The 20,432-nt window shown below is 41.7% G+C and overlaps 1 protein-coding gene across 3 annotated transcripts in view; it reads left to right on the plus strand.

The window, feature by feature from the left end:
- Cntnap2 (contactin associated protein 2) overlaps positions 1–11,693 on the plus strand; it is a 2,081,788-nt gene extending 2,070,095 nt beyond the window's left edge. For all 3 annotated transcript variants that reach the window (XM_004860475.3, XM_087207768.1, XM_087207772.1), the window contains 2 exons: positions 4,659–4,739; positions 8,543–11,693. In XM_004860475.3, coding sequence (XP_004860532.1) covers positions 4,659–4,739; positions 8,543–8,742 — 281 coding nt within the window. In that variant the 3' untranslated portion in view covers positions 8,743–11,693. The remainder of the gene's footprint in view (positions 1–4,658; positions 4,740–8,542) is intronic.
- The last annotated feature ends 8,739 nt before the right edge of the window (positions 11,694–20,432 follow it).

Here is a 20,432-nt window from a genome sequence, read left to right on the forward strand (position 1 = left end):
ACTCCTAGGAGAAGAATCTCACATCAGTTCCTCCAAAAAAAAGTCCTGCATGGCCTGTGCTGGTAGAGGAGGGGCAGAAAGCCAATATCTGGAAGTTGCAAGGAGATATGGCCTGTGACTCTACTGCTGGAAATGCACAGAAACATACGCACTTTTGTGAGATACTCAAGCTGGAACGGCACCATGCTTGGTGATTATCACCAGTTGGGGACCAGAAGAAATGTGTAATGCATGTAGTCTGTGCTTATCTGATGCAAGTCTTGGCTTGAGATTTGTTAATATCTATGCAGCCTATTTTGAATTAACACCCCAAGTTTGGACTTACAATATTTCTGAAAATATAGATTCCTTACTAGCCTTCGACCTCTAAAATTGTTCATCTTTCCCAGCGAACTGGATGGGGGGACATGGGTATTACCAGCAGAATAGACAAGTGTCGTGAGTGAGCTTGGCCATCCATGTCTCAGCCGCGTTTCTTTGTCATCATATTCTTTACAGGCATTTCCAAGAGGATGCTGGTGCCCAGGGGAAAGGACAGCTACAATGAAATATATCTATTAAAATAGAAATTGTTCTGATTGCCAGAATAAAATAGCTTTGCCTCAAGGGAGAGAGCATTCATATGCATTAAGACAACCAAGCATATGTTAAAAAATAAAAGTATGAAAACAAGGATATTCATTTAAAAGAAAAGAATTCTGCCCTTGGATTTCCTAACTGTTCCTGTTGACCTGAGGGTTTCCCACTAATGGTTTTCTAACAATATCCAAAGTATAGGGGACAAAAAGTCATGAATATCTTTTCTATATTTAAAATGTTCCTTTCCTTTGTTGGAAAGAGTAAGAATCCTGCCTTGCTTTTAGGTTTTAGTTGAGAGTGCTTAGCTGACTTTTAAAATTATGCCAGTATGGAAGACTGTTATTGAAGAAGCTCCATAAATGTTTACACAACCCTTAATAGATTGATTTTAATTAGATTAGTCAATGAATATCCATTTTGCCCTTTCTACTACATTATTATTGTCTGGAACTCAAACAGAATTAAGATTGGCCCCTGCCTTTAAAAGGACAGCTACCGTGAAAAGAGTGATAAGAATTAAAACTATACCCATTGAAGAGGGGGTTGACCACTTAATTTAGGGAGTGGAGGATATCTTCAGCAAAGAGGAAAGATCTGATAGACAGAGAGAGGAAAAGTAAGCCAGGTGTCTGGACAGAGAGCATCACCTAGATGAGCAGAGATATGCTGGCTGGAAGCATCAGGGAGTGGTGAAAAAGTGGTCCCAAGAGGGAAAAGACAAGAGAGAAATTCAGCCCAGGAGAGGCCTCCTTCCCCATGCCAAGGAGTCCAGATTCATATCAAAGACATCCTAATGTTCTCCTCTGGCTCCTGTCATCCTCCTAGTGTCACTTCAGGTCACTTCTTCCACTACTCTATGACTAAAAGGACCTGGGTAGAGGCCCCCAGGATATATAAGTATCTGTGTTTTCCTGCAGTTCTGTGGCCAAGGATACTATAACTGAAAGCAGGCTTTGGAGTAGAGGGAAACCATGCTATGGTCCCCTTGCCACATTACCTGAGACACAAAAGCAAGACATGCATAAAATTTTGAGTATCACACAGTAGAATAATAAGAAAACCACCACAGTGATGTTTTGCTGCCATACTTCATTTGTTTTGTAGGTTCATATCATTTAAAGGAGGTCAAGAGCTTTCTGTGTTTATCAAACAGAGATGAGAAATAAAACCCATGCACAAAGTATCCACATGTCTTGTGGATAGACAACTCAATATGGTCAAAACAAAACAAATTTTTCTCCCCATTCCCTAAAAGGGCTCTTCCTCCTATGAGCCCCACGCAAGCTAAACTGTCCGAAAGCTGAGACCTTCTCACCAGTCTCTTCCTAGCCTTCAAGGCAGGACAGGGAAGATCACTGACTTTGGAATTAACTCTTCCTGTTCTTATCCAACCAGGCTACTTATAGGTTCGATAACTTTTTAGAAGGACGTGGACTAAATAATGATCAGAGAAAAAGAGTATTTACAACATCAAAAAGCCTGAAAAAAATGCAAAACAGATGGGTAGGAAAGGTACAGGCTTTCATCCTTGAAAAGCAGCTCTGAGTATTTGAAGGGTATCTAGAGCCAGGATATTATATGCACTAATAAATAAATCTTGCTGCCTTGTGATTGTGTGAGTCGTATGGTTTACAGTGTGGAAGCTCCAAAGCATTTCATGCAGTGTGCTGTGAATGGAGAGAATTCTTAATTCAAACCAACCCCAGTTAGTGACTTTGACTATATAAACCAAACTCTTCTATGGTGAGTGCAATGAATAAGTCACATGGGACCAGGAAAATTCTTGGTAATACAATTTTTTGCCTATTTTATTGTTAATCAAATAAACTTAGAATGGGGTCTGGCATGTAGTAGATATTCCTCAAAGTGAAAGAATGTATCATAGCTATTAAATAATGCTTCTCTGGAAAGAAGACTCTGGTTTAAAGAAGAAAGCGAGTTTTCTTATTATTATGTTTTTACGTAAACCAGTTATATTCACATAGCATAAATGTGTGACCAATTTAATATCAGGCAAGCAGCCTGTAAATGAAGGATCTCTGCCTTCTTGGGCTGACATTTGAAATTTTGAATGTGTGCATAGCCAAGCTGTCTAGCCCAAAATATCCCAAAGGGGAATAAGAGTGAGCTAAGGGGAGAGTAGCTAACCAGATAGTACTTTACTGTTTCCCAGCTACCTAGGTTTAGAATCAGACCAGTTAAAACAAATGAATAACACCAAATGTCTCTTTTTGCATTTACCAATTAAAGACTTAGGAGACTATGGAAAGTCCTGAGGAATCAGTTAAATTTCCTTTCATTTGCACCATTTCTTAGCATCTGTGGTGTTAAGCAGTCATGAAGTCCAAAAGATACTAATGATTGAAATAATTTAGATTTTATGCATCTAGGAGAGAATAATTCCTCTGGCCCTAAGTATGAAAATCAAGTGTAAGAGAGAAAGAGTTAAACTGCAAGTGCTGGTAGAATCTGAAATCTCCCTTTTTGGTAGCACCCCCATTTTTTTCTGTATTGGTGATTGAAACCAGGGCTTCCAACTGAGCTACACTTCCAACCCCTACCCTTTTTTGAGACAGGGACTTGCTAAGTCATTAAGTTGCCAGGGCTGGACTCAAATTTGTGATTATCCTGCCTCAGCCTCCCAAAGTACTGGAATGACAGAGAGTTGCTAGATTTCTAAGTGAGCAGGAGGAGAAAAGGTTCTACTCACTTTTCTCATTGTCCTAGAGATTCTTGGCAGTCTATAGCTACGAATAAATTCATCTTAGAAAACTGAGTCTTTGATGAGTTTCTCCCTGAATCGTAACAACCTATTTTCTTGCTGTGTCCACCTTTAATTATAGCAGATCTCTATTTTTAAAGTATTTTGCACAATGAATTGGCATCATCCAGCAGCCAGGGGTCTGCTTTATACAAAGAAGAAGCTGCTTCAGGAAGATTTACCATCACTTCTCAAACTGTAGCCTTTGAATTTGCTCGTATAGATTATAATAAAAGCTCTGCTGACCAACACAAAGACGTTGGCACCTATATGCTCTGTGTGCTTAAAATTTGTGGTATCCTAGAGAAACATCTAAATTACACAACTGATTCTTGGTTTTGGTACTAGGGAAAGAAATAGAAAGTTTTTTAGGCCATTCATATTCTACTCAACATCTATGAAATTTGACCCCTTTACAGATTCCTGAAGTGTACAGGTTTCATTAGAGCCATGTAAAATATTTGTTTAAAGAAATAATTACTTAGTAAGCCAATGCTGTCACCTGTACAAAGCTCGCCTGCAGATATACCCAGTGCCACCCTCTGGGAGTGGGATGTAGGTGGATGGAGAGCAGATTTGAGCCAAACATAAGGTGATAATGGAACAATTGGGCTTCTGTGTCCACAGATCCTGCATCTGCAGGTGCAACCAACTGCAGCCCCAAAATATTAAAAAAAAAATTATCTCTGTACAGACGTTTTTCTCTCATTATTCTCTAAGCAATGCTGCATAATGACTGTTTACATGCCATTTACAATGTGGTAGGTATTACAAGGAATCTAGAGGTTATGTAAATATGCAGGAAGATATGTGAAGCTTCTCCGTGTCCAGGTTACATAAATGACACAAGCATCCATAGCTTCAGTATCCAAGGGGTGGACTGACCTGGAAACCATACTGACAGATGCTAAGGGCCAGGGTATTCTAAAAGTGAACTTGTCTATCAGTGGGACAGAGGTAAGTCAACTGCAGTCGTCCTGGGATTCTCTAGTATTTCCACAAACGAGCCATTGTGTGTACCTACCGAGTTTCCCCGAAAATAAGACCTAACAACCTTGAACACTAGAGATCAAAGATGCTAGCCCTAGAAGCCTATCCTGGCTTTACCTGCCATTACAGAGTAGCCACTGAGTAAGACAATAGTAAGGTATAATCTGCATGACACTGGCCATCACCATAGTAACAACCAGTTACAGCTTATTTTCTACTTAGGTCTTATTTTCAGGGAAGCCCAGTAAGAGCAAGCCTTATGCAAAGAGGAACTGTAAGATTGTCTGGAATTAGTCATACACTTGACTCTTCATTTCTTTCTGTACAGCCAGTGCTGATTTTCCGTATAATCCAGGACAAGGCCAAGCTATAAGAAATGGAGTCAACAGAAACTCAGCCATCATTGGAGGTAGGTGATGTACGAAATGGGCTTTCATGTGGCTACTGACTTTTGGAAAGTAATGATTTTCAATCAAATAATATCCTGGGGTTGAAAAGAACTATCTGTATCCTTACGTTATTCATCTTATCATTGAAATATGACATAAGATTGTGAAATACAATGTGGAGAAACTGCGATTAATGGAACCTGGCTACTTTTTCATGCTGACTTGTAAAAACAAGTGTGGACATAGTGAGCTAGACAGAGTGTGAATGTTTAAGTGGGCAGTAGTGGCAATAGCTAGGATATTTCTTTATCCTCTCCACTTTTTGCTAGCATCCTCTCGTAACCCAAATGATCCAAGACAGCTTACTATGAAAATGAGGAGGAATTTGCCAGTGTGGTTTCAGGTATCTTAGTAAATTTATCAGAAAGTTAATAAGCCAAAACACTTGAAGTATTCCAGTTTTATCTTCTCAGCATGGACAGCTGGAGAAAAGCATGGTTCTCCTACTATAGTTCCTAGTGTATGGATCAGTGTGGAAGCTCTGTTCCCCAATGCCTGTTTCTGTCCCTTCTTCTGTCTTAAATTCAAAAAGATATTTCAAGTAGGATTATAAGTCCCATTTGACCCAGCTATTCCTCTGCTGGGTATCTTCCCAAAAGAATTAAAAGAATCATACCACAGTGATATATGCTCACCCATGTTTATAGTGGCACAATTTGTAATAGCTAAAACTTGGAAACAGCCCAATCACCCATCAACTGGAGACTGGATAAAGAAGATGTGGGGTTTTTTGTAAAATGGAGTACTACTCAGCCATAAAGAATGAGAAACTAGAGACATTTATTGCTAAATGGATGCACATTGAGGCCATACTCTTAAGTGAAATAAATAGGACACACATGTAAATACTGAATAGTTTCTCTGGTGTGAAAAACTAAAAGTGTAAATAAGTATCAAAATGTATAATTGATATTGTGAAATATGAAGAAAATGTCTAAAGGAATAGGGGAATTGGGAAGGGAAGGGGAAAGGAAAGAAGGGAAAAGAAAAAATATGAGAAAAGGAAAAACATTGAAACCAAGTCTTTGTAAATAGGGAAGGGAAGGAAGGTGAATGGGGAAAAAATAAGAACCAAGATACATCATGTACAGGTACAAGATCCCAATGATGAACGTAACTGTATTGTATACCTAAAATGTACCAATAAACTTAATGGAAAAATTTAAAAATTTAAAAATTTTTTAAAAAGATGTTTCTAGCCTTTCTGGTATAGCTAATACTGTGAACATAGTCAAGAATTTTAAACTGAGCTCATCAACATGGCTTAACCAATACACTTCTTTTTCACAGGAAGAAAGTAGATACCTATAGGAAAAATAGGACTATAATAATTAAAATACATTCATAAGATGCTTTAATCACATTGTCCAAAGTTCAGGTACAGTCTCATGAAGGACCTTATCCTTGTTGCTTTTTGCTTTTTAAAAATCAACTTAGTTAAAACATAGTAGGCACCTGTAAGTGCAACAAGTCGATGACTTTGGACAAAGGCTTCACCCATAACCACCCTCACAGTGTGTAGAGCCTTCCCATAATACCAAAAAGACCACTTTTGCCCTTTGGGACTTCATCTTGCCCTTGCCTCTCTCCCAACCAAGGCAACCTTTAGTTTGCTTTTTGTCACTATAGATTAGTTCTGCCTCCTTTAGCGTGTCATAACTAGAATCATATAGTGTGTCATTGGCTGTGTCTCTGTCCTGCATGTTTCTGAGCCCTAGCGACACTGATGCATCTATCAATAGTCCATTTATTTTTCTTGCTAAGTTGCATTCCATCGAATGGATGCACTACAATTAGTTTTATCCACTTATCTGTTGATAAATTATTGGTTTGTTTCCAGATTTGGGCTATTATAAATAAAGCTGTTGGGCCGGGGATTTAGCTCAGTAGTTCCAGTGCCTGCCTCACAAGCGCAAGGTCCTGAGTTCGATCCCTAGTACCAAAAAAACAAACAAATAAATAAAGCTTCTATGAATATTCTTGCGCAGGTCTTATGTGAACATAAATTTTAATTACTCTTTTCAATTCCTGATGTTATAGATAGGGAATATTAAACTTTATTCAAAATTTCCATATAATTTTCCATCCCACAATCTGTATCTGAGAGATCAAGTTGCTCCACAATCTGGCCAACACTTGGTTAGCCACCCTGTGGTTGAATAGTGGAACATGAATCACTGTGCTTTTAATGTGCATGATCTGGTCACTGGGAATGTTGAGGGTACTTTCATGTGCCTATTGCCATGTGCTAGTGACTATTTAAATCTTTCTCTGTTTTTAAAATCAGATTGTTCGACTTCTTGCTAATGAATTGTCAGAGTTCTATTAATATTCTGGATACAAGTCCTTTGTTAGACACAGGTATTATAAATATTTCCTCCTAATCTGTGCCTTATTAACAAATTTGACTTGGGTTGTCCAGGTCTTATAGATTCTTACTGATTTTCTGTTTCATTGTTCTATCAATTATAAACAGAAGAGTCTTGAAATGTCCAACTATACTTGTGAATTGGTCGAACTCTCCTAGGCTGTCAGTTTTTGCTTCTTAGTCTGTACATCTATCAAACGTGCACACATTTGGAGTCATGATCCTCCCGTGATAAATTAACTGTTTTGCCATTATGTATGAAGTGTTCTTTAGTCCTTCTAATAACCTTATCCTTTGTCTCATTAATATAGCTACTCGAGCTTACTTATGAGTAGTGTTTGCAGAAGTTCTTATCTACTAGTTCCGTTATTTCTGTCATTTCTGAATATTCTTCTAATTAACCAATTTTTCTCCAGATTGATTGACAGTTTCCTACTTTTCTTCTTAGTGTATACTTGGTGATGTGGGGTTTTTTGATGTTAGACATTATTAATATCCTGCTGAGTCTGGAGGTTTTATTGTCTTCCTTTAATGAGTACTGAGGTTTGTTCTGGCAAGCAATTATGTCACTTGCAGCTTGATATTTTTAGTCTTGATTTAAAGCTACTTAAGGGTAAATCTTAAATAGCCTTTACTCTTGATATATCTCAGCAAAACATTCGGTGAGGTCTCACCACTGTGGTTGGTTAGAACATGAACATCTGTCAGCTCGGTGTGAGCTCTGGAAATGTTCTTGTCACTGCTACACCATTGTTCCTTGCCTGGCCTTGTGGAATTTCATCCTGTACATGCACATATTAGCATTCAATCACAGATTCAAAGAGACAGATTATTAAAGTTCTTTCTATACACAGCTCTCTCTCTCCCTCTCTCTCTCTCTCTCTCTCTCTCTCTCTCTCTCTCTCTCTCCCTCTCTCTCTCTCCATCAATCCCCCCTCCTCTTTCTCTTTGTCCACCCCTCCTCTTCTTCCTCCTCCTCCTTCTGGCTTAGGGAAACCACTCATCGTATTTTTTTTGTATTATCCCTCCTTACACTGTTGTCCAGAAATTGCTGCCAGTTAGAAAACTATGGAAAGTGTACAGTTCATCTCATTCAGCCTCCCTTTTCTCAGGTACCATGGTCTACCTGTTTTCCAAGGCCTGAAAGCTGACATTTTGCACATTTTGTCCAGTATTTTAGTTCCCTTTGGCAGGAAGACGAGCTGCTCCCATGTGTCTTGTTACCTGTTTGTGGCCAGAAGCAGAAGCCTCCCCTTCAGTCTCCATCGTCTTGGTGGCCGCTGCTGTTTCCTGTGGGAGAGGACCGTGTCTGGGGCAGCCGTGGTCTCACGGGGGAAGAGTCACGTGGGACCTGTACAAGCTCTGTCTAACCCTGTTTCCTCTTCCTATGCCCAGGGGTCATCGCTGTGGTAATCTTCACCATCCTGTGCACCTTGGTCTTCCTCATCCGGTACATGTTCCGTCACAAGGGCACATACCACACCAACGAGGCCAAGGGCGCTGAGTCGGCCGAGAGCGCAGACGCCGCCATCATGAACAACGACCCCAACTTCACAGAGACCATTGATGAAAGCAAAAAGGAATGGCTCATTTGAGGGGTGGCTGTTTGGCTGTGGGATAGGGAGGGGGTTCTAGGGAGGAGGGAAAAGGAACAAGAGCACCCTGCTTCATGCTCCTGAGCACATCCTTAAAGTATCAGCACAAGCTGGGGAAGGCAAGCACCAGAATATTCCTGAGACTGATCACCACAAAAAAAGGACTTTTTAATATTTCTTTATAGCTGAGGTTCCCCCCCTTCTGTATCAAAACAAAACAATACAAAACATGCTTTTAGAGTCTAAGCAATGGTTGAAATTTGTAGGTAATATCTGTCTTATTTTGTGCGTGTTTAGAGTTGTTCGGAAAACCTGTGGTAACAGGGCAAGTTTTCTACATTTTTAAGAGCCCTTAGAATGTGGATATTTTTTCTTGAGAAAAACTGAAGCGCCTCCATCCATACGGCCTCCAACATTCTCTTTCTTTTGCATAGAGTCAACTTTTAATGGGCTGTTGTAGTAACTAGTTTGTGTTCATAGACTATTTCTTTTGGTGTCCTACAAGTTGGAAAAAAGAAGAAAGGGGTGAGGAGAAACTATTTGTGGGTTTGCCTAAAGACCTCAAGCAGGGCCTGACACCAGCTGTTGAAGGAAGAGTGTATACTGACACCTGTCACAGCAACGTGACCAACACAGCTGGAGAGAAGCATTAAAGGACCAGGGGAAGTAATGTATATTGGGGTCGTTGGTTTTCCTTTTTGCGCCAAATTCTACGATATTGTTCCATGTGTGTAGTCTTAAATCTAGTCAGTACCTGTGACTATCAGCTACAGTGCTGTGGTGACCAACTGTTACAAAGCATTTTTCCTCTGTTTTATCCGCAGTACACTGGATGACATTATATATGTATACACACCTCATAGAGAATTAGAGCCAGATGGTATGATTTGTTTCTTCTGTTTCTTTTATAATTGTAGCATATGTATAGAGACTACCTAGTGTATGCACAAGTTAGGTTGCGCTTGTTATTTTGCTTTAAATCTGAAGGTTTTATGCCCCTGGGATAAAATCCTAGCAGAGTCCTCTAAGTGTAACAATACAATAAAACCAAGTTTTTATGGGTATTAGTCTGGAATCACATGGGGGACACTGCCATATTTTAAATCAGCTACCCCAAATGTCCTCCATCCAAAATAGACACACCGCCATGATTCAGAGGTCTTCTGTGACAGACACATTTGAATCAATTGATTATTGCTTCTCAAAGAATGGACATTCTAATCAATCATACCTCATAGCTTAATAAGGGACCTTGGACAATTTGTTCCAACAAAGAATTCATTGATCTTATTTTAAAACAATCAAATTTGTGTAAACAAATGAAGACAACGCTTCTTTTTTTTTTTTTTTTTTTTTTGAGAGAGAGAAGATTGCTCAATTGCTCAGGCTAGGGATTGAACTTTTGTTTTATTTGGTTTTTTGGTTTGGGGAGGGTTTTTTGGTACTGGGGATCGAACTCGGCTCCTTGCACTTGTGCAGCCGGCAGCAAAACCACTGAGCTAAATCCCCGGCCCAAGACAACACTTCTTACTGAACTATCCAAAAAAGAATTTAATTCATCCATTAAAAAAAAAAAAAGATTACACAAAAGTTATTTCTACAATGACTTCTGTACTTCAGACCTCTTATACTTAAAAACTTTTTAAAAACTTTGTAGACTCCAACATGTTGAGGAATTTTATGTGATTGATCCTTCTCTTGTTGGAAGGGCTGAGATGAGGTTAATAAGTTATGGATGCTATTTTTCTGATGGCCTGGCTCAATAATATGGAGATTCTGATGTGTTAGGGTTACATATACATACTTTTCAAGATTTTCTGTACTTCTCATTTATTGGAGGATCTCACTTTCTTGGTACTGAAAAGCCTTATTCAGACCCACAAAGGTCCTGGGTACCCATACCTGAAATGTTCAAAAGGGGACAATGGACCAGTTCATTCCCTTTCAAGTCAAAGTAACAGGACAAGAGAAAATCCTGACACCCTTTTCCAGTAGCTGGTTCACCTCAGACACTCTCATGAACACCTTTAATCTTAAAAAATTTTGATCATTATTCCAAAAAATACATTGAAAGTGAAAAATTATTCAATGTGATGAAATACCAGAACAATATCATATTTACAAATGACATATTGAAATCAAAAGCTGTTTCATTTCACTGAGGCATCTACCATTCAGGGTTCTTTTATGTATTGTCAGATTGAAAAAACAAATTTTAAGCATTATAGTGAAGATTATGAACTTCTGATGTTTTTAAACCTACTTTACAGTATTACTTTTGTACTTAACAAATAGTACCAGATGGAAATTTATTATTTCTTGCATTTCCCATGAGAGCTGTATTCTTTAGGCATTACCTCTGCTGTTTTACTTTCTTCCCAAAATGATTAGAGGATTACAACCATCAAAAACAAGCCCTGGCATGGAAATGTTCTCTCCTTTTCTTTCTCTTCTTTCTCTTCTTTCCTCCTTCCTGTCACAAAAGCTGAAAAATAAGATCCAATCCTTCTCTCATCACATGTGCACACCCAGGACACTGAATGAATTCAGGGGTCAGTGCTACTGTCACAGCACCACCAGTTAAGACACAGAGACAGCTATGATGACAGTTTCTCCCTCTGAAGGGGTTATAGTGTGGTCACCAGACAGGGCACAAAAAGTGGGATAAGGCAGCAATTAACTTAACCGCCAAGTGAGTGCTGGAAATCTTGGCCTCTTTTGGGAACCATCAGCTCCACCTTCCTACATCTGTTTATGAAGACCATATCCAGTACACTCTAAATGATAAATAATTCGATTATGTGAAGAAGAAGAAGAAGGAGAAGGAGAAGGAGAAGGAGAAGGAGAAGGAGAAGGAGAAGAAGAAGAAGAAGAAGAAGAAGAAGAAGAAGAAGAAGAAGAAGAAGAAGAAGAAGAAGAAGAAGAAGAAGAAGAAGAAGAAGAAGAAGAAGTGACCCATTTTTCCAATTCCCTCCTTGACAGCTTAGCACAAGGAAAATTGAATCACCATGATGTGACCCAACTCTGTCACTCAGCTCCCCTCAAATCTCAACACCTTGTATCCCAATGATACATTATCAACCAAGCACAAATGAGCTGGTGGAGGCCTCTTAAAAAAAAACAAAAAGAGGATGTTTTAAAATTTCAATGAACATTGATGGCTTATTTAGGATTTATGTTCCAGAAACATCCTCTGTAGAAGCAAGCATCTGTGTTCTTTTGAGAAGCTAGGAATAGGAGACTTGGAGAGAATGAAAGTTAGTGTCAATCCATGTTCTCAAAAGGTATACTCCATAGAGCTCAAGGACACTAGTCCAGGACATAGAGATTATTTTACTGTTGAATTATGCTCTGGCACATCTTAGCATTTAAGAATATATTTCTCCTTCTCACTTTCAACCAACTGCTTTTTTAAAAAACAGAGAGACTCAGTGTGAAAGTTTTTAATGAAGAGCTGGGAATAAGGATTAGCGAGCTCTTGGTAGAAATTGTCCTATTGTGCTGCATTTTACAAACAAGCATGCCCTACTAATAGGAGCAGGACTTCAGAGGCACCAGAGAAATTAGGTGGCATGAGCCGAAGAGTGGATCTTAAAGTTATTGCTGAACATCTGTCAACCATCTGCCAGGCAAGCTGAGAGCTCAGCACAGACGCACTCGAGTACTTCAGGGAGCCCATACAAAGACGACACGTTCAGGGAATGTCAGGAAGAAACTTCTATTCCCTTCTATGATAGGATCCATGCTTTTCCAGTCTTCTTTTTCTCCTCCCACCACACCATCACTTTCTTTTATGGTGTGAATGTTCGTGGTCCCTTTACATCTCATGCCTTCAAACAACACCAGATTTGAACCTCAAAACATTTTTCTTTTCCTTTTTCCATCCCGTCAAGCAGTTTCAAAAAGAAAGGCAGCAGTTATTAAAGTGAATCAGCATCAGCCAGCCAATAATAGGTCCTAAATTGCTTTTCCCAGGAGAACCGCCTGATCCTGAAATAGGTGAGAAACCAACAACTGTCCCAGCAATTGAATTGGGCTAAAAATCAATGGGCACCTTTTTAAAATAATCTTTTGGTGAAAGTGGACCCCAAGAGTCAGCTGGTAGAGTCCCAAACCTTTCCCTCTTTCAGACATGTTAAGAGATCCTGGCCAACTTAAATTTTTGTCCCCTTTGCCCAATGTTTAAAATGAAGCCGGTTTGCCTACATTATAAGACAGTTGTGAGGTGCCATTGACTCCTAACTAGAGTACTTCAAAATCCAAACATAAAGGCCAAGGTCAGTGGAGCCTAGTAGGAGACTAGCCTTCTGGTTGTTAAGTCACATCAAAAGAAAACAGTGTGGCCATGTCCAGGGACATGGAAATTTAGAGAGCTTTGCTAAGCTATTCACCAGATAGACTTCCAGGGAGCCAACCTATCAACACAGGAAGACACCACCCAGCCAAAAGCCAGAGAAATTGACTTTCCTTGTGTGCATAAAGCCCTGAATTCCCACCTGGACATGACCTACAGCTCACCTTACGTATTCTTACATATGCCCTTAATGCAGTTAAGCTTATAAATAAGCCAACACATGTGTAAACATGGCATTCTCATGTGGCCCGGTGGCTCTGAGCCTGCACTACGCTTACCCTGCATGATGATGTTGGAAACTCTAAAGTGCACTTCGTGCACAGCAGTATTTAAACTCATCATCACTGGGCCAGGGATTTAGCTCAGTGGTTTCGCCTGCCTCGCAAGCGCAGGGTCCCGAGTTCGATCTCTGGTACCAAAAAAAAAAAAAAAAAAAAAATCAATAAACTCATCATCACTGAAATAGAATCATGGTGAAAAGTTGGTTTGTTATCTCCCACTGAGCAGAGACTAGCAGGAGGTGATAAAGAGCACACCTGTGGTAGCATATGACCTGCATTTACAAGTTTATCTTCCAGATTAAAGTGTGCCGTAAGAACAGGGTACTGCTAATAGGGTCTGCACCATTTCCGGGGCTCGGTTGACCTACAGGACATTACTACTGGCTTCCGGGGGAACTGTCCAAAATGGAGATTCCTCCCGAGGAAGCCAGGAAACAGTTCTCAATGTTACTGACTCAAAGTTTTATTTTGCCAGTTTTTCTAATTTTTTCAGTGAGCATGGCAACTGCAGCAGAGGTTAGAGCTGAGGAAAGCGGGGCTGAGTATTCTTTCTGTAAAGGAAGGAAGGACTCCATCCCTGTAAAATGATACAGAATGTCACTCTCAAAAAGTAACAGCATGTCAATTAGAATGAAAGAAGGAAATTATGTATGTATGCCTATTATTCTTTGTGAATGTCTTTCATTTATCTAAAATTATATTAGAAGCCAGACTGATAAAATAAAAAATTCAAAATAGTTTTAATTATCCTAAAAGTGATTCTTCGTGTTCTGTACCACTTGAGTCTCTTGGAAGTCATTTTCCACCTTCAAACAAGGTCAGCTCCAAGCACTGAAGCAGACATCCACTGGGAATATAATCTTCCTAAAAGCTTCTGGGATGGGGTCGATCCTCAAAGATGGGTCTTCTTTGGCGACATCCAGAGAATAACCTTTTTTGTCACATGTATTCTCCCAGTCCCGTTCTTCATAAAGTAGCTTAATGGATATTGACTTCATCTTTTAGATTCATTTACACACAGCTTGATAAAATGTGGTCTGAGTGAAATGACCTGCAGAATACACTGCAATCTGTGTTCAGAAGCGGGGAGTTGCACTAGACAGTGGGCAAATGGATCCAGGCCAGTGAACCAGCTATGAAGGTCTCAGGGTGCATCTGGGGGTGGGAATCCTTCCAAGTGTGTCCAGTATGCATTAAGAGCTACACTTTTGCTCCCACTTTCTGCTCTTCTATTACCACTGGGAAGCCATTTCCTTTTAATCAAGTCTCATTGTGGCATCTAGATGTATACAAAGGAAGCGTGAGTTCCAGTTAAAAGCCCAGTCTCTCTTTTTTATCAATCCCTCAGGTCAATCAATAACAGCATCTAGCATATTTAGAAAGCATCGCGCAGTAAGATTATTTGTTATTATGCTGCTTTGCAAATGTGATCCAATAGGTGCAGAGAGACTGTCATAAAGTCCCTTGAGAAAAGGAAATACACACTATAGAAGTTGATAACAAACTTCAAAAAGGTGGGCTGACAGGTTGAGGGCTTAATATCTCCAACAAGATCTTTTGTGCCACAACATATTTACTCTTTCCCAGCACCACCGACCACAAACCATGTATACACAGAAATCAGAAAGTTCCACGACAGTGACATTATTATGTACAAGGTGGGCAGTAGGAGAGAGTTGCAGGGAGAGAAAATTCTTATAACTTCACGCTTTATCAATTAGGATGGGCATGATAGGTTATCAGAGCAGAGAAAAGAGGAAATTATGCTGTTATTTTTTGAGAAAAGGTTCATGTCCTCCCAAATGAACCCACCCTGAAAGCTAAGCATTATACAAGTAACCATTAGCATATTCATGCGTGCTCCCAAAGCCACAGATTCAGTGAATTCTAGGCTAATCCCTGTACCTACAGATTCCTCTCAGCCAGAAGCCCCTTCTCTCAAAAGCACACTCAAAATTCTGCAAAGCTGCAGCTGAAAGGAGTTTTGCCAGGGTAAGAATGCAAGTTTTCTTTTCTGATCATGCGTACACAAGCTTTCCATTCATCCTCATTCATCTTCAGTGGGTATGGAAGGTAAGTAAATCCCGTGGAACAGTAAGTAAGTCAATTCTTAACATCAAGTCTTCACCAAAGAAAAGAAACAAACTTTTAAGTCACCTGACCTAAAGCCTAAGAAACCCACTTCTTCTAAAAACATGAATTCAGAATTATAAGATTTAAATGAAGAGGTGACAATGAAAACTGAGAGATGAACTAATTTTGTGTATACAAATGAAGAGTTGGAAGATAAAGCTTTTAAGTCTAGAAAGGGAACAGCTAGAATGATGTACAGGGGTAATTTTTACGTCATGAAACAAACAGAGAGGTTAGTGAATGCTTGCCCCCTAAGACGTAATATATCAAGATTAGGACCAGCCTCTGAAGCCAGAAAGAAGGTACATTTGGGGACAAATAGAGGAAAACAATATCTCACATTACAGCTAGTAAGAAGTGGTGTAGGTAAGTACATATATATGTGTGTGTGTGCGTGTGTGTGTGTGTGTGTGTGCATAATTATCTTCCAAAAATAACTGTAATGATTTCTGTAAGTACCTCACCACATGAATTTTAAAGGGCAATCAAGGTTATGGAATTAATTCATTTAATAAATATTTACAGTCACACCTGGTGGCACATGCCTGTAATCCCAGCACTCTGGGAGGCTAAGGCAGGAAGATCGCAAGTTTGACCCCACCCCATCAACTTAGCAAGACCCTGTCTCAAAAGAAAAAACCTAACAAGGGCTGGGGCATAGCGCAGTGCAAGGGCCCTGGACTCAATCCCCAGTGCAAGGAAGGAAGGGAGGGCCAGGTTTGCAAAGCACCTGCTGCGCACACGCTATCATTCCTGACCATCTAGGGAAACATGAGAGGACAAGACAGACACACCCTTGCCTTCACATAAATAATTTGTAAGAAAGCATGGCCGGAATTTCTAGACTGGAATTGAAACTGGTGATGAGACAGCATTATGGGGTGATGAGGCTTTGTGTCGGGACAGTGCAGCTTGGGACTGAAGGAAAGGAGCAACCCTCACTCTGCACATGCTAGGGGACGGCCGGTGGGAAGCCCGGGGAGGAAGGACGGAGCCTGGAGATCAGGCCCAGAGACGGACATCATGGCAGGAGGATGCGGGAAGGATGCACCCAGCAGCCCCCGCGATAACATCCCAAGTTGCACCAAATGCAGCACAGCAACTCCAGACAGCTTGCAAGTGTTTAGAGGTGGGTCACTCGGGATTCTCCAGGGGAACAGAACCCGTGGACAGGGAGAAACAGAACGCAAATCCTGTTTCCTTTTTCAGAGTAGCATGATTAAGTGGAGGAGTGGAGCAGGTGACTGTGTGGAAGATGGGAAAGAAATGCAACAGGTAATACAATCAATCAGTCAGTCAATCATTAACATTCGCACACAGGCAAAGGAAGGTTTGACCCAGAATGGGAGACAGTGTCTCACAACTCCCATTTGTAGTTGCAGAGAAAACTCCCTTCTCTGCACTGGCCTGAACAGGACTTTGCTAATGGCTCTAGTTCTGGTCACAGACAGAATAACATACATGAAACATGAAATATTATTTTTAACTAGTGTCTCATGGAGCCAGAACAGCACTTGTGCTGAGGGAATGATATTTCTGAAGCTGGGCCAGTAGGCAGATGTCGTTTATTATTTACCTCATTGTAAATAAAATGTTCCTGGCTCACTCACAGATCTTGCTAGAAGCACGCCCCGGGCTTTGTTAAAAATACAAGAACCTTCTTCAATATATTTCTGAGTGATCAAGTTATCACTCCTCTAAACTAAATTTGCAGGGCTCCTTCACTTTTATTCCAAGCAGCAAGCATAGTACTCGCTTTCAATCACTACGAAGCCTAACAGATACATTGATGACTGCCAGGCCCGTCATTGCAATGTCAGTTTAAGCCCTGCCGGAGCAAACTCTGAAGTTTAATTAGTATCCCGTCTAGTGTAAAATACAAACCCAGGACATATGAGAAAGAAAAATGAGTCAATGTGAATCATTTTAAAAACACGAAACCAACAGAGAGAGCAAAGCAGAAACCGAATTGGTTCTGCAGCTAAGTTACTTGACTTGACGCCTTGTGCATTTTGTGACTGGTTTGGGGGGAAAATACTTACTTATTCTTCTCAAGAAGATGACTTTTCTGGGACAACTGAGGACAAAAAACAAACAGCAGACACTAGGTCATATGACAAGGTTGCTTGGAAACATGTGAACTCCTGTAATGGCCATCCCTGAACATAAGCATTAAGAGAGGCTCCAAGGGATGTGTCCCTGGAGATGACACCAGCTCTAAAAGTAGAGGAGGGGACCACAGACAGATGCTAAGTCCTGTAGAGATTAGTCCGATCTTTTAAAAAAGTCTCACACTTCCTGTTCTTACCACCTGTAGGGTGACCATTTTGATTCACAGGAAGGGCTGCTTGCTTGAGAGAACTCAGGCTCCCACCTGCTCCAATCAGACCTGCACCAGCCACCACCAGAGACCACTGGGCTGTACTGAATAATGTCCCATCGTTGGGTGACAGTTGCCACCCTCTGCCCCTCTTCATCTCCCTTCTCATCTGCAGGAACCCTCCATGATTTTAGGGCCCATGGGAGATCCCCACCATGGGACAACTTACTTCGGTGTCCTCTCTGGCTATCGAGCAGCCACGCTCTTCCTTTCTACGCCAGCATGGGGGCAGCCCAACTGTCAGTGCAGGGCCTCTCCCCAACTCAGTCCACTTCAGAAGCTACTGCTGCCTTTTTGAAGAAGGAAGGATCATCCTGGTGTGACTAAGATCAGGGAGGGAGGAATCTGGGCCCATTTTTAACATCCTGAACCCACACAGCTAGCCTTCCAGAAGATTCCTTGGTTTTAGCCCCACGGCCTCACAGGATGGCTGCTATGACAGCTGAGGCCATCCTGGAGCCCTACACCAACCATAGGCCTGTACTTGGACCAATCACAGGCCTGTAGCTGCTGTGTAAGCATCACTCCCACACACTTCTGGGGTTTGTCTAGAAGGGCGCCCTCCAATGTGCTGAGTTCTGAGTGCTGCAGCACAGGTTCTGTTAAAATACTGGCTTTGGTGTTCTATAAATCAGCTTATGACTTATTTCTTGGAAAAGTTCCGGAGACCAGCAGCCAACAAAGATTAGCAACAGAGACAAACACCCAGTAGAGTCAATCTATGGTATCCAGCACAAACTGGCACTGGAAGGCAGAGGCAGTGATCAGCAGCCACTTATGTCTGACATCTGGTGATATCAGGACTGTTAGCAGAGCTGCTCTTTGCTGATTCATGACTTCTCTCTGAACTGAGCAAAAGAACCCTAGGCTGATTGGCAACAATGCCACTACTATGCCCTCCAACAGACCCGGAAGTGGCCCTGTGATCTCCAAACCATGTGCAAAGTTCTGGCAGGAGGGGTAGGCTCCAGCCTCTCTGGGCTCTGCCCTTGGCCCTCCTCTCATTTTCCCTCCTGCAGCCCCTGGCTGCTCTCTGGGGTAGCCCTGCAGCTTCCTTCCTTGGTGTTAGCCAGGCCTGCCTAGAGTATTTGCAGGGTCTGGCTCACCATGAAAAAGTGGCCTAGAAAAGGAGCAGGAATGGGTCCCCACTTCCCAGGACCTGCCATCCCAGCACACCAGCCACAGAGACTTACAGGATTGCAGCCTCTGTGCTGGCCACCATGGACACCTGGATTAGGGAGTGGCAGGCCACTTCAAGTCCACTGCTAAGAACACCATGGCAGAGTCAACTTGGCTGACTGTCACCTGGCCTCAATGCAGAACCCACAGGGAGCCTCCTGGCCCTGAGATCCCCACGATCATGCTCAGGTCCCCACAGGGGAGAGATCCACGGCCGAGCACAAACACCAACCCCACCTAACAAAACATCTTGTCAGACCCTAGCAGAGGCCACCCAAGGTCCCAGGGCGAGAGGACAGAGGTAGCAGACCAGGGTCTGGGCACTGGTAGCAGCTGGGAACTATCTTCAAAAGGTGGATGGCACTGTAACTAAGGCTCCAAGCCCCTGGCACAGGCCACTGCCCACCTGGCCTCATCTGTAAGCACACATACAAAGACACAATTAGGAAGGATTTCAAGAGAAAGAGCTTAAAGCCTCAAGTGAAGGTCCTCTCTAGGCACAAGGACATGACTGAACAAACCACAGGTAACCACACAGTCATCTGTGAGATTTGTCCTGGCCCTGTCATCCTGAGAAGGAAGAAGGCTCCTGCTAAGGGCAGGACCCTGAGCCCAAAAGCATGTTATGGGATGGGGATTCTGGGCGGGGGGGTGGGGGGGTGGTCCTAGGTTCTTGGTGTCCCAAACAAAAAATTGAGCAAGACACTCAGAAAAAGTAGCAAGGGTAAGATTTATTAAAAAGGAGTAATGAAAGTAAGCAAAATAAGTAAATGTCCACTCTACAGGGTGGGAGAGGCCCATGAGAAGAGCTCATATCTTGACAGGGGCAGATACTGGGTCTCTTAAGGCCCTGAGATTATGGAGGGACCTATAGCTGAACAAGAATCACGGCCCAATGGAGTACTTGACTTAACTTGCCTGTCCAGAAGGTAAGTTTTAACCATATGCATTTTTTAGAGGAAGTGTCATGGTGTCCAAAGCCCACTGGGGGGATCAAAACTCCAATGTAAATGAGACTGAACACGGGCCAAGGTCCTATACTTTTGGGTTTGTGCATGCCTGGGAATCTTGAGGGGACAAGGTGACCTTTATCTGTTGGTTTTCTGATACTTTGAAATAGTCATCCTTGCTCTGTCTGCTTTCTCCTTTCTTGTGCCACCGCTTTCTGCTATTTTCTTGTCTTTGTTCTGCATCCTACCTCAAGCCCACCACCACCCTGAGGAGAAGCATCCATATCACTGCCCTTTTCCCTCTCTCAGGCCCCTCCCATGCCATTCAATACCCAATGCCTTCAATACCAGCCTGTGTTAGTCAGCTTTCCATCACTGTGACAAAGTACCTGAGAATAAGAATTTAAAGGAGG

This window comes from Heterocephalus glaber, unplaced genomic scaffold (genome assembly GCF_053883595.1).
Source record: "Heterocephalus glaber isolate CG9 unplaced genomic scaffold, H.glaber_assembly_v1.0 deba00000818, whole genome shotgun sequence".
In the NCBI taxonomy this organism is placed as follows: domain Eukaryota; kingdom Metazoa; phylum Chordata; class Mammalia; order Rodentia; family Bathyergidae; genus Heterocephalus; species Heterocephalus glaber.